Here is a 13,713-nt window from a genome sequence, read left to right on the forward strand (position 1 = left end):
GCAATGGGCGTCGTTTAGGAAATGCGGAGTAGGAGCTCCAAGGTTATGTCTCTTTTACTGTTAGATCGAAGAAGCACCCGCCTCTCACGATTTCATAAAGAGTCCACGACCCAAGAACGGGAAGGGTGCAATGGTGCTAGCGGTTTTTAAAGGTTCTAACAGTTTTCCCTTTCTTTTTCTATGTTTTTTACTAGTTTATACTTTTTATTTTTTATGAGTTTTTCTTTTGCTATTTGTTTTTTCACTTCTATTTTTGTCCTTCTTTCCAGTTTTCTATTCCTTTCACCTTTTGTGTTTCCTATTTTTTTCCTCTTAAAATACACGATGATATTTTGTACAAATACTCATCATACATTTTTCAATCACATGTTAAATATTTTTCAGATACATGTCAAACATTTTCTAAATATGCGTTCAACATTTTTTTGAATACCTATTGAACATGTTCAAATGCATGTTGGTTAACATTTTCTAAACTTATGTTGTAATTTTTCAAGAGTGTCATGAACATATATTTGAATGTCTGAACATTTTTTCTGAATGGTATTGTTTTTTAAATTATGCAAACGATTTTTACATTTCATGAAGAATTTATGATACTGTCTTGAGCATTTTTTTTATGTCACGAATATTTTTGAATGGTATGAACAGTTTTCGGATTGCGTAAGCAAATTATTATGTTTACATGAACATTTGGAAAAATTAAATAAAAGTATATATATATATATATATATATATATATATATATATATATATATATATAGATTGCATATTTAAAATATTTCAAAATATAAGTAAAATTAGAGACAAAAAACTGGAGAAAGAAACGAAATAATCCACCGAGTGAGCGAATTAAACGAGCGTCACATGCATTACTATGTTGCCGGACTTACTGCTCGCTATAGGTTTTTTTTAATAGAATAGCTCGCTATATGTCAGCTATACACATATCTTAGTCAGCGCGCTACAAGATTTTTTTGAGGGGTATCACCAGTTAATTATTAAAGCAAAACAGTAGCTAGGATACCAGCAATATTTGGGGGATTCAACCGTCACATGTGGTGCCGCAAGTCTAAACATAATGTAGCTTTAGCTAAATAGTGAGCTTCTAAATTCGAATCTCTAGATTCATGCTGCACCTTGGCCTTCTCAAAGTCCTCAATACCTTTTTTTTTAGAAAAGGGGGTCAGGCCCTGGCCTCTGCATCAGAATGATGCATACGACCACATTATTGATAAGCAAAAGGTTCAACAAAAGTCTTCAGGTCTCAAAAATATAGAAGCCCACAACGAGCAAAAGCAAAATAACAGGATGTCCACAACCGACAGACAAAAAGATAAGATAGAAAACTAAACATCTATCCTATTACATGACCGCTATCCAAACCGGTTGAAGATATCCTGTGCTACCGTCTCCCATCAGATAGATCCAGTAACCAAACGCTCACTGACCTTCGTCGGAGTGAGTAGCGACCACATACGGATCAATGTAGTGGCCCGAAAGGTAACCTGCAAGAAATAAATTTTTGTTGTTCTGTTAAAAACCATATCGTTTCTGCAGTTTCATACTGCCCATAATAAAGCACATACTCCTACACGGATATGTCTCGCTATTTTGGAATCTATCCCATCTAACCACATCCCAAATAACGTGTTGATGGTATTCGGAGGAGTAATATTAAATGCTAAGTGGACTGACCGCCACATAAATGGGCAGTCAAGAAAAGAGGTGTTTGATGGATTCATCCCTATCACAGAAACTACATCTTGTAGATCGTGTCACATAAACACTTTGATTTCTAAAGGCACTTTGATTTTTCAAACATGTTTCGAACGAGGAATAGAGCTAGAGTTGATGACATCCAAATACATCGATTTAATCAAAAACTCTCTATTCTTTGTAAGCTTCCAGCGCAACTGATCGGGCTGTTGAGAAAGGTGAACATTCATCAATCTTCTCACAAGATGGATCCAAGCCTCCTAACGGTTTCCCGCTAGCGTCCTCCTAAATTGAATATTCAGAGGATTGGACTGTAATATTGTGACAACGCAAGCGTCTCTTCGCTGCACAATATTATAAAGAGAAGGATATTGGAGTGCAAGGGGCGTCTCTCCTAACCATGTATCCTCCCAGAATCTCGTGGTAGTACCATTTCCAAGTACAAAATTTGTCCTGTTGAAAAAGACGGATTTCACTCTCATCAGTCCTTTCCAAAAAGGCGAATCAGTCGGCCCCACCGTCACCTAGTATAGTGTTTTGGAATGAAGGTACTTGTTCTGCAGAATTTGGGCCCACGTGGCGTCCGTCTCTATAGATAGCTTATACAGCCACTTGCTGAGTAGACATCTGTTCTTCACCTCTAAGTTTTCAATGCCGAGACCCCCTTGGTCTTTCGGTCTACAAATGATATCCCATTTAGCGAGTCTGTATTTTCGTTTTAATTCATCACTCTACCGGAAGAAGCGCGGTCGATAGAAATCTAGCCTTTTCCGGACTCCAACTGGTACCTCAAAAAAGGACAAGAGAAACATAGCATACTCGTGAGTACCGAGTTAATGAGAATTAGTCGGCTACCATATGACATAAGCTTGCCCTTCCAGCAGCTTAGTTTTTTTTTCAAATCAATTCTCAATGCACTTTCATTCTTTGTTAGAAAGCTTGCGATGGTGGATTGGTATACCCAAATACGTGAAGGGTAAAGACCCCAATTCGCACCCGAACAATTGTTTGTAAGCTTCTTGTTCATCTTTAGCTCTTCCAAAGCAGAACAATTCACTTTTATGGAAGTTAATCTTTAACCCCGATAGTTGTTCGAACAGACATAACACAAGCTTCATGTTCCTTGCTTTTGCCAAATCATGCTCCATGAAGATGATAGTATCATCAACGTACTGTAGGATCGACACTCCGCCGTCCACTAAATGCGAAACGAGGCCACCTATCTGGCCGTCATCCTTAGCCCTTCCTATTAGGATTGTCAACATGTCATCCACTATGTTGAAAAGAATCGGTGACATCGTGTCCCCTTGCCTCAGGCCGTTGTGTGTCTGGAAGTAATGACCTATGTCATCATTCACTTTGATTTCAACACTCCCTTTTTGCGTGAAAGAATCTATCGGGTTTCTCCAGGACTGATCGGATCCTTTCATACGCAATGCCTGCTGAAGGAATGACCATTTCACCTTATCGTACGCTTTTTCAAAATCCACTTTGAAAACCACCCCATCTAGTTTTTTCGTGTGGATTTCATGGAGCGTTTCATGCAGGACCACAACCCCTTCTAAGATGTTACTGTCCGGCATGAAAGCAGTTTAAGAAGGCTGCACACAGCATGCGCAATCTGCGTAAGCCTATTTGTCCCAACCTTGGTGAAAATTTTAAAGCTGACATTAAGAAGACATATCGGCCTGAACTGTTCAATCCGCACTGCCTCTGTTTTCTTAGGAAGCAAAGTAATTGTTTCGTAGTTCAAGTGAAACAGCTGCAACTGTCCACAAAATAAATCATGGAACATCGGGAGCAAGTCACCCTTAATAATGTGCCAATACTTCTTATAAAACTCCGCCGAAAAACCATTCGGCCCTGAAGATTTATTATTCTTCATTTGTGAAATTTTCAAACACTTCTTTCTCCGAAAATAGGGCAGTCAAAATATCGTTCTCATCCGCTGCAAGTTGAGGCACATCCTCAACCCTGGACTCATCCAAGGATACGAAATTATCCTCAGGAGGTCCAGCCAACTGCTTATAGTAGTTGGTGATGTATAGTTTTAAGTTTTCCTGTCCTAAAATCGTCCCCTCATCTTGCTCGAGCTGAAAGATTCTCTTCTTTCGATGTTTGCCATTCGCAATCATGTGGAAGAATTGAGTGTTATCATCCCCTTGGACGATTTTGCGAACTTTAGCTCGCAGTGCCCACTTCAATTCCTCCTCTCGAAGAAGTTCTTTCAGTCGCATCATCGCGTCCACTTTAGTTTCCAACTCCATGGTATCTAGAATGGAGGACTCGGCTTTTAAATCTAGGGATTGAATAAGTAAAAGGAGCCTTTCCTTTTCAATCTTATATATCCCACTTAAATGTTGGGCCCATCCACGTAAGAAACGCCTTAGATGCCTTATCTTGTTTTGCCATCGCTCAACATTCGACCTCCCTCCCGAACCTTTAGCCCATTCTCTGGCTATCAGATCCAAGAACCCTTCTCTTTCAAACCACGCTAATTCGAAAGAAAAAGTGTGCTTGTTTCCAAGAACCCTTCTCTTTCAAGTCCTCGATGCTTGATTTAATATCATCGATGATCATAGAGCTTGCCCCTTTGTAGTTTGACCGCAGGTGATTGACAGTGGAAATACAGTTGGTAACCACATGTAACTTACGTATTTGTAGATCACGTGCTAAGTCACATGCTTCTCTCACAGGTAAGCACTCCAGAACTTCCGGGTCTAACATCCCATGCATCACCATCGCCGACGCTCCCACATATCGACCTTCATGATCACAACAAATGGTCACCAACGCTCCCTTATAATCATCCCCATGGACCGCAGCATCCACATGGATTTTGTGAAAGTCCACAGCTGGTGGAGTCCAGTTCTTCCTTCTTCCTTGATTTACCACTACAGCCGATGGGGTCTTCTGCTTCTTGCTAGAGATCAAAGAGAGGTCCTTCAGATAATTTTGAATAGAAGTCAATGTTGACATCGGGGACTAGAAAATCTTCTCATGAATTGCTTTCCTCCCGACCCACCACATCGACCAAAGTGTCACCACTAGCATGATAAACTCTTCATTTCTCATAGAATCTTTCATCTGCATGATCCAAATTCTAACATCAGGTGACTTGCATGAAACCAAAGTTCCACTAAGTCTTCATCAAGTAGAGTCCGGATGCATTTTGACATGTTACAATCTATCAGGGTGTGTCGCCAACTGCCCTCGACACTTCTGCAGATTGGGCAAATATTTGTGTCCGACATATTTCTGTGATTGCACATATCTTCCATCGGGATAGAATTCCTTGCCAGCCTCCACACAAAGTTCTCGATCTTGCTTGGTACATTACGTTTCCAAATATCTCTTCATTCTCTGTTTATCGCAGCCAGTATGCGGAATAGGACAGATTATTGGACATGACATTATGAAAAGAGTGGCGAATGCACTGCACTGTACAAGATGGGAGGCGAGCAAATGCTCACCTTCCCCGGCCTGCACCAGAGTAAATGGGCCCACCTAGGTAAATGAAGACCCGTCCTCGAGAACATGTGAACCCCTGGTATCTTTTTTTCTTATTAATTTTCGATCAGATATTTTATTTACTTCAGTCGGTTTTCTATTAAAATAATCTCTAATGTTTTATAAATATTACATGAATTTTAAAATTTTAGAATATTTTCTGAAATACTATTGAATTTAAAAGAAGTTCTAAAAGATTATTCTTAGTCTTTTTGTTTTGTGGAACGGCCACGTGCGGCGATGTGGGTGTGCTAACGGGAAATAATGTTTTTTTTTGCGGGGAAACGGATAATAATGTTGTGAGATACTCCCTCTGTAAAGAAATATAAAAGCATTTGGATCAAATAGTGATCTAAACACTCTTATATTTCTTTACGGAGGGAGTAGTAGTGCAAGCGCTGGTTGAGAAATAGACGCAACATCTTGTTGCCACCTTTTTTTTTGGGGTATCTTTTTTGCCACCTGAGAACTAGTACCTTTTTCCCAAGCTTCACAACAACAGCATTTGCCAACACGCCAGCCCACAACATACAAAACAACATTCCTCTGATCTGGGCTGAGCTAGCCGGCTAGCTAGGCGTGGGCGTTGAGAACTTGAGATAGAAACTACGGTAGACAGACAATCGACACAAACAAACAAACAAACAACGACACGGTGGTGGGCTTGTTCTTTATGGACGCCACACTGACGCCATACTTAGACGAGACATAATTATTAGCGGTGCAACGCCGGTTTTGGTGCACAGGGGTGTCGGCGTGCTTGGACGGGCGAGGCGACAAGCTGCAAATCGACAAGATGGCGAACTACGGCCGACGAGACGCCCTTCACACGACCAACGACGGCGAGCCATTAGCGGTGCAGCGAGCCGGGGAAGTCGAGCGGTACCATCGGAGTACGGCCGGCATCCTGCCTGTTAGGATGAAAATGGAGTGGAAACTTTCTGTTTTTCCGGTGGAAAAATGAAAACGAAGAGAAAATATGAAAACGAAAACGGAAATTTGTAAAACGAAAGTGGAAATGAAATTTTTTATGCGAAAACAGAAACAAAAACGGAACGGTTTTTCCGGTGGAACATGCATGGAAACGGAACTTTCTGTTTCTGTAGATATGGAATTTCTGTTTTTACTATAGACCTATAGCTGCTTTGTAGCCCAAACACCAAAGAGAACACAATGACACAATTAGTAGAAAGGATCTGAGGCCCAACTTCTACTACCACACATGTACTCAGCTTGACCCTATACGCAATTGTCCAGTATTACTATAATACTATGCTAAGTTACTAACATAATGATATTATTTTGTAGCCATGTAACAACTCATTAAATTTGTTTGTTTTGTGTGTATTTCTATATGATTCAAGGGGTTTTTAAGTTTCGATCAATGCATATTTCTGTTTCCGTATCCGCTTTGTATTCGCTCCGTGTCCGTTTCCGGTAGTATCTGTTTTCATATTCATTTCCGGGGTTTCTGTATTCGTTTCCGCTTCTGTAAAAAAATGTGAAAACAAATATGATAGCACTCAGTTCCGTCCGTTTCCGCTCGGTTTCATCCCTACTGCCTGTGGCGAGGCTTGGGGCGGACACGCTCTTGCGTGCTTTCTCCGTGCGGTGTGACTAGCAGCAAGAGAAAGGGAAGAAAATGATGAGGTGGGAAAAAGGATCCAACGGCCGTGCGGCGACTAGCCGAATTTTGGGTCGACCGGCGCCTAGCGTCCGCCTAAACTTTCTCGTCCCGTGACAAGCACACGTAACTTCAGTTGGTCACAGTATAATCATGGTAGGTAACCTGTCCGCCTGTGTGAGAGTAATCAGCAAACAGTAATCACCTGCCCTGCCTGTCCTACCATGGTAGCTGGAATCACTTGTCGCTTTCTGATGACCCACCTCCATAAGTTAGATACCCAAAACCTTTCAATTCGGTGTTGGATTCTACTGCACAGACGAACCCGAGCTGTATAAGGTCCACGATAGACAAGGGAAAGAGAGAAGCCGTCGGACACCATGGGTAAAGCTTCCTTGCCGTTCCCGAGTCTCATCGTTCCCCTCGTTCTGCTTCTTCTGCCGCTCTCGCGCCCGGCGTCGGTGGTGACCCATCTCCCCGGCTTCCATGGCCGCCTTCCCTTCCACCTGGAGACCGGGTAAGCAAAGCTTCTGCCTCTCCCTGCAAGCTTCCTTCTTCTTCAAGTGCGCTTCTGCAGGTACGTCGGCGTGGACGAGGAGACGGGGGCGGAGCTCTTCTACTACTTCGTGGAGTCCGAGAGGAGCCCCGAAACGGACCCCCTGATCCTGTGGATGACGGGTGGGCCCTTCTGCTCTGGCATGATTTTCTTCGAAGTTGGTGAGACCCTTTATCGTCCTCCCTTCCTCTTGTGTTTACTAGCTAGCTTTGCTAGAAGCTGGCTGCCGTTGCTGTCAACTACTACTGGAGTACATCAGAATCAGATTAAGTTAAAGAGTGAAGTTCACCTTTTATTAATCTCTAATTTGAAGCTAGCTGAGCAAATCATCGGAGTATGAAAATATGTATCAGGTTTTTCGCCTTTTAACGGGCCTGTCAATTTTACAGGATACTCCCTCCGTAAATAAATATAAGAGCGTTTAGATCACTAAGTATATTTTTTTACATGCTAGTAGGAGCAGTTGAGCAGTTGACCTGATCAAACTCTCCACAAACTGAATATGCAAAATGATCTACTAGCTAAATTTGGAAAATATGCGAACATCTTGGAATGCTGAATTCCATGGACTTAGTGCACAACTAATTGCACATCAGGTAGTATCTACTCATGGGGTTGAGCTAAAACTAAAAAGAGACGGGAAGAAAATGGTGTATCAATTAGCGTAAGGGCCCGATATCATTTGCAAACCTGATAATGTGGTGTCAGATTACAAGATGAAAAGCGTAATTCATTATGCAGAGACCGAATTATCTCTCTTGTCCTTCTTACTCTTGGCTAGGGCCAAGCCAACAAAGCAACCCAGCAAGACGCACAAATGCATACAACTTTCATGTTTTAGACAGTGAAAGGCATTTTCCGAGTCTCTACTCTAGATGACTGAATGCACAGACAATTTTTTGCTGAAAACGAGCTTGTAATTTCTTTTCAAAAAGTGAAGAACACTATGTCATGTTTTCCCAGTTTTGCTCTACTAAAATAACTAGTTTATCCCACCGAACACCTCCATAGTGCTTTCGCCACCAGGTAGATCTTTATTCGTACTTTATTTTAATAACGTCAGTGATATTTTCTCCGCAGGTCCTATGAAATTTGTGTTGGCACCGTATAATGGTAGTTTGCCACAGTTGACCTATAATCCCTATTCATGGTCCAAGGTGAGATATTATTTAATCTTAACGTTGATGACGTCCCTCTCAACATCTCCATTCAAGCAAGCATGCAACTTATATTCAAAAATTTCAGACAGCAAGCATCACCTTGTTGGACTCACCAGTTGGTACTGGTTTCTCGTACGCTCGTGATGTCAAAGGTTATCACGATATTGGGGATTTTTCCTTTTCTATGCATGTCGTGATATTTCTCAACAAGGTGAAACCAATGTCTCTATGTACTTCAGTTGAAGTTGAGAAAAAAGTGTGTGATTCTCTTATCGTCTAATGCATGTGATGCAGTGGTTTACCGACCACCCACACTACCAATCCAATCCTTTCTTTGTTGGAGGAAGTTCATATGCTGGAAAGATGTCTCCAATTATTGCACAACACATTTCGCAAGGTAGGTCTGGAATCTGGATACAGATTCTAAAATAAATAAGGACATGATAATCTGGTAATTCCAATTGCAGCAAAGAAAAGTTAAGATAAAAATTTGTAGGACATCATCGGGATATGTAGTGAATAATCAAATGTTCCAATTCTAGTTTGGAGTTATTTGTGATTGATCATGGCCTCATCTCCTAGTAGTTCTAACATGATATTCCTTTTGGCTTCAGAAATCGAACTGGGGAAGCAACCCAGGATTAATCTCAAGGCAAGTAAATTGCCGAAAAAGGGTTTCCCCCCGCTTTGTATACAAAGCAACCAACCGAATCATACAGGGATAGGTGCTGGGGCGGAAGCAGCACAGTCACGCCCAAAAGAAACAACAGAGAAAGAGCAAAAGAAACAAATGCCGACAACGGCGGATCAACAAAAACGAAGAAGTCTCGCGATCGCTAGGCCCACCGAGCTCATCCACTAGGCTCCAAGACTCCGAAGCGCCGGCACCAATCAACACCTCCAAGAAGGATCGCGACGATGACGACGCTGCTGCCAAGGGTTTCCCCCGATACACGACGAGGCGAGAGGAAGAGAAGCCCCCGACGCCCTCCCGGAAGGACAGGCGGCACCCACAGGCGCCACCGCGCCGGAGTTGGCCACGCCGACAGGGGTTTCCCCCGATCCCAACCCGCACCTCGGGCGCTTCGGATCCCGCCACCAAACCAACCACCACCCTGCGCCAACGCGGTTGTGAGGCCTCCACGCCGTCTCACCACGGCACCGCGAAGTGAGGACAGCACGACGAAGAATCAAAGCCGGGAGTAGGGCATCAGCACCATCGGCACGCGGGAGGGCCCCACCTCCACTGTCAGCGACAGTAGCCGTCCGGACGCAATAGCAGGAGCACACCAGGCCCGTAGGCCCACAGGCCCGGCCGAGCCCTCGTGGGCCCGTAAAGCTCCTGCCTTCGCGCTGCTGCCGGCACGCCATCGGCGCCGACGCCCCAAGTCCGAGCCGCTCCTCCTCCTCACCACGCCGCAGACAACGAGACCATGCCGGGGGGCCGGCCCGCTAGGGCCCCATCTGGGCCCGACGTGCCCAGATCTGGGCCGGGGGCGCGACGACGGCCACCCAGCACCACCACGTCGCCTCGCCGCCAAGGAGCGGCGCCGTCACCACGCCGGCCGCCACCACGGGGCCGCCAGACCGCAGCCAAGCCGAGCTGCACCGCCGCCGCCTCCCTGCCCCGGGAAGGGAGCACGCGCGCGCGGGGACTGGAAGGCCCGCCGCCGCCGGCATCACCCGGGCCAACGCCGGGGTCGCCCGCCGGCGGCGGCGGAGGGAGATGGGGAAGGCGGGGTCCTGCGGGCGCGGGGTGTGAGCTCCGCCCCGGCCACCTCCCGGGGAGGCGGCGCGAGGCGGCCTAGCCGGAGGAGGGGCCGGGCGGAAGGGGGCGGAGGCGGGGGGCGGGGCCGACGGCCGGCGGCGGCGGGAGAGGCGGCGGCGGCGGGAGGGGAGCGGGGGAACCCTAGCCGCGGGAGCGGCCCCCTCCTATCCTTCTGTTAGTTCCTTCTGTTCACTGTAAGCAATGAATAATAGTGTGATGGTAATGAATAATAGTGTGAACCTTTTGTTCTTTGCTATGTTCATTAATTCAACTATTTATAGGGCTATGTAGTCGGCAACCCTGTTACAGGCTCAGATTATGATGACAATTTCAGAGTACCATATGCTCATGGTGTTGGGATTATATCCGATCAACTATATGAGGTAAATCCGCATTCAAGCGCATCCATAAGTTGCAGTGGTAACACTATTTTCCTTTTTTCCTTTTTCAAAGGCTGCAATTTTGAATTGTAAAGGAAGCTATATAAGACCGACAAACAAAATGTGTGTCAGGGTGCTAAACACATTTCAAAATGTAAGATTTCTATTACTACTACTAGGTTTCAAAATTACTTATACGAGTTGCCATTGACTTGAGTATATTATATTGGTCCCTCGTATTTAATTGCAGCTCGTGTCTGAAATTGATGTGCCACAAATCCTGGGTGTCAATTGTATAAGGGGTATGTTAACACATAAATTTCTATCAGAAGAATACACTCAACTAAGTGATCCGTCTCCCGAGCAACCTACCATAGATTGTTTTGTAAGTTATTCCCTAGGGTGATCATTTCAAAGAAGATTCACTTTTATTTCGATATGAATTTCTTTTCTGCATTCTGATGATGTGAATTTTGCCTTCTCATGTGTAGTCATACCGTTACTACCTATGTAATATTTGGGCGAACGATGATTCCACGAGAGAAGCTCTTGGGTGAAGCGGGTAACCAATCATATATGACATGTTTTCCCCTTTATACTAAGTCTCCATACATATTCCAAAAAACTATATGCATACATGATCAGGTAGCTAGCATATGAGATATTTGATTTTCTTTGTCGCCAGATCACAATGCTACTTTAGCTGGCCTTTCGACACAATGCAGTTTGCAAGATTGACTAAATGATCCAAGAATTGAGTAACATAGTCGTTTCACATGGTTGCAATTCAGACCCATAGAAGTAAATGATGTTACGTGACAAATTGGAGTTTCTAGTTGTATTAAGAGTAGACGATGGAGCACCACCCTAACCTTTGTGTAACATGGTCCAACCATTACTGAAACAATGCATCCATTTAGGGAACAACCAGAGAGTTCATAAGATGCAAGAAAAGTATCCCATACGCATCGGAGGTCCCCAGCAGCATAAAGTACCATTTCAACCTCACAAGCAGGGGCTATCGTGCGCTTGTGTTTAGGTGGAGTATTTATTATCCTTGGTATTTTACATGTACTGATTGAAACTTGGTCAACACGTCTTGAAATCACGACCTCTAAGTGCAGCGGAGACCATGATCTTGTGATACCATTTTTGAGCACGCATGCGTGGATTAGATCCTTCAACTTCTCCGTAGTCGATGATTGGAGAGCATGGCATCTTGATGGCCAAGCTGCAGGGTAAAGTAAACATGTTTTTTTCTGTTTACTTTGTTGACATTTCAGTCTTGGTTACTTGACAAGGAACACATGTGTTGTCTTTGGTGTAGATTTACAATCACATACGCCAACTATATGACATTTGCGACAATAAAGGTACGATATCTTGTATTTTTCATTCTGTGATATAATGTTGCAGACATGATTGGACAGAAGAAACTGTAACACTGCAATAATTGTTGGTTAAATTGCTTATGCAGGGTGGTGGCCACGTATCCATAGAACACCGACCTAAGCAATGTCTTGCCATGGTTCAACGCTGGTTGGATAATGAGCCTCTATGACCTACCCTATTTAACTTTATCATTTTCTCCCTGCTCAAATCATGTGGGTTTTTTTTAATGTACAATAGAAGTTCAGACCTCCACCAAGTATTTTTCAAATGATGGATGAGTTCTATAAAAGATGCACATGCACTCTTGGAAAAATTCCTTTTCATGAAAGTGTTCCTTTTATTCGTGAACATTGCTCGAAGTAATACGATGTTTGGTCACTAAACTTTAAAGGACGCTGCTATGCAGTGGTGTTGCCCCGCAGCGGAGGGTCTAATTATGTCATGTTAGCAACACTGCGCCAACATGCTCATAACAAACATGCTTTAAACATGCACATTTGAATCAGAGCATTTGCTTGTGACCCCCGTTCCCCGTGCCGCTCCCGCGAGCGGCCCGGGTGGAACCCTAAATCGCGCCGCCGCCAGTCCCCCCACCCTGCCTCCCCACCCCCCCGCCGCCACCAAAGGGACGACGCCGGGCAAAGCCCGGGGGGGGGGGGGGGTCGGCGGCGGCGAGGTTTCTCCCCTCCTCTCCAGGCTCCTGGCGGTGCGGGACACCCAGATCTGTCACGGAGGTCCTCTCGCTAGGGTGGTTGTTGCGCGCCGGCGGCGGGCGGGGGTGGCTCTGGCGAGGCGCCGCGCGCGAGTGGTTCTCGTCGGGGCGGAGTGGCGTGGCCTTGCTCCGGGTGGTGCGGGGCGAGCTGGCGGCATCTGGGGATGGCGGTGCCCTGCTCCGGGCGGCGCGGCGCGGCCCGGCTGGGCTCGGCGCAACCTCATCCGGCCTGTGGCGCCATGGTGGCGCTCTTGGTCGGCGTCGGGTCGGCAGGCCGGTCGGCCTCCCTTGCACGGATCCGTGGCTACTCGGGCCAGATTTGGCGCGTCGGGCGGCTTCCGGACGGGTGCTGCAGGAGGTGGGTTCACAGCGGGAAGCATGACGGCGGTCCCCTGGATCTGTACGAGGGTGCAGCGGGAGAGTGGATGTGGGTGGTGCGCTGATTTCGTCGGAGGCGGCAGCGCATGCGCAGCCATGGAGGCGGCGGTGCTGCGAGGCTCGGCTAGGCAGGGCCCTGGTGAGCAGCGGGCGCCCGACCACCTACGTGTGAGGTGCCGGCGGTGATGCCTCTGTGAAGTTGGCGTCGAAGTGTGGTTGATGGTGCGGGTCAGATCCACCGGTGTGGCAGTCCCTAGGTGCGGGTGAAGGCCACCGCGACGGATCTGGTCCCTGCATTGCTTGGGGGTTGCTGCGGTTCCAAGTGCATTGAAGGTGGTGGCTTGAGGCGTGCTTCCTCGGCAGTGTCCTGTGGCTTCGACTGCAGTGGCTGCGGTGTTGGCGGTGCGAGACAACTTTCGAGGCTGGCCGGATTCTTGGAGGCGTGGATATGTGCAATGCTACGGATGAAAATTCTGTTTGGCCTTGGTCGGACCGGCGTCGATGGCACCCGTGG

At 45.9% G+C, this 13,713-nt stretch overlaps 1 protein-coding gene across 6 annotated transcripts; it reads left to right on the forward strand.

The window, feature by feature from the left end:
• The first annotated feature begins 7,154 nt into the window (after nt 1–7,154).
• Nucleotides 7,155–12,416, forward strand: LOC123104155 (serine carboxypeptidase-like 18). Of its 6 annotated transcripts, none has more exons than XR_006450155.1 (14): nt 7,155–7,370; nt 7,431–7,570; nt 8,490–8,566; nt 8,655–8,780; nt 8,864–8,966; nt 9,184–9,221; nt 10,619–10,720; nt 10,813–10,871; nt 10,968–11,102; nt 11,209–11,279; nt 11,638–11,756; nt 11,842–11,955; nt 12,045–12,090; nt 12,195–12,416. XR_006450155.1 is itself a non-coding variant. In XM_044525911.1 (11 exons), exons 1-10 carry the CDS (start codon nt 7,234–7,236, stop codon nt 11,272–11,274), a joined length of 1,005 nt encoding a protein of 334 aa, XP_044381846.1. In that variant the 5' UTR covers nt 7,156–7,233; the 3' UTR covers nt 11,275–11,279; nt 11,403–11,639. The 6 variants fall into 6 exon arrangements, 2 of the variants coding, with proteins under 2 accessions (XP_044381846.1, XP_044381847.1); XR_006450153.1 differs by having other exon boundaries at nt 7,156–7,370; nt 10,791–10,871; nt 11,649–11,756; XR_006450152.1 differs by having other exon boundaries at nt 7,157–7,370; nt 10,791–10,871.
• The last annotated feature ends 1,297 nt before the right edge of the window (nt 12,417–13,713 follow it).

This window comes from Triticum aestivum, chromosome 5A (genome assembly GCF_018294505.1).
Source record: "Triticum aestivum cultivar Chinese Spring chromosome 5A, IWGSC CS RefSeq v2.1, whole genome shotgun sequence".
NCBI lineage: Eukaryota > Viridiplantae > Streptophyta > Magnoliopsida > Poales > Poaceae > Triticum > Triticum aestivum.

Coding starts and splice junctions, on each gene's coding strand:
- LOC123104155 (XM_044525911.1), top strand. CDS start 7,234: ATGGGTAAAGCTTCCTTGCCGTTCCCGAGTCTCATCGTTCCCCTCGTT. Junction 8,781..8,863: donor TCGTGATATTTCTCAACAAG/GTGAAACCAATG, acceptor CATGTGATGCAG/TGGTTTACCGACCACCCACA. Junction 8,967..9,183: donor TGCACAACACATTTCGCAAG/GTAGGTCTGGAA, acceptor TTTTGGCTTCAG/AAATCGAACTGGGGAAGCAA.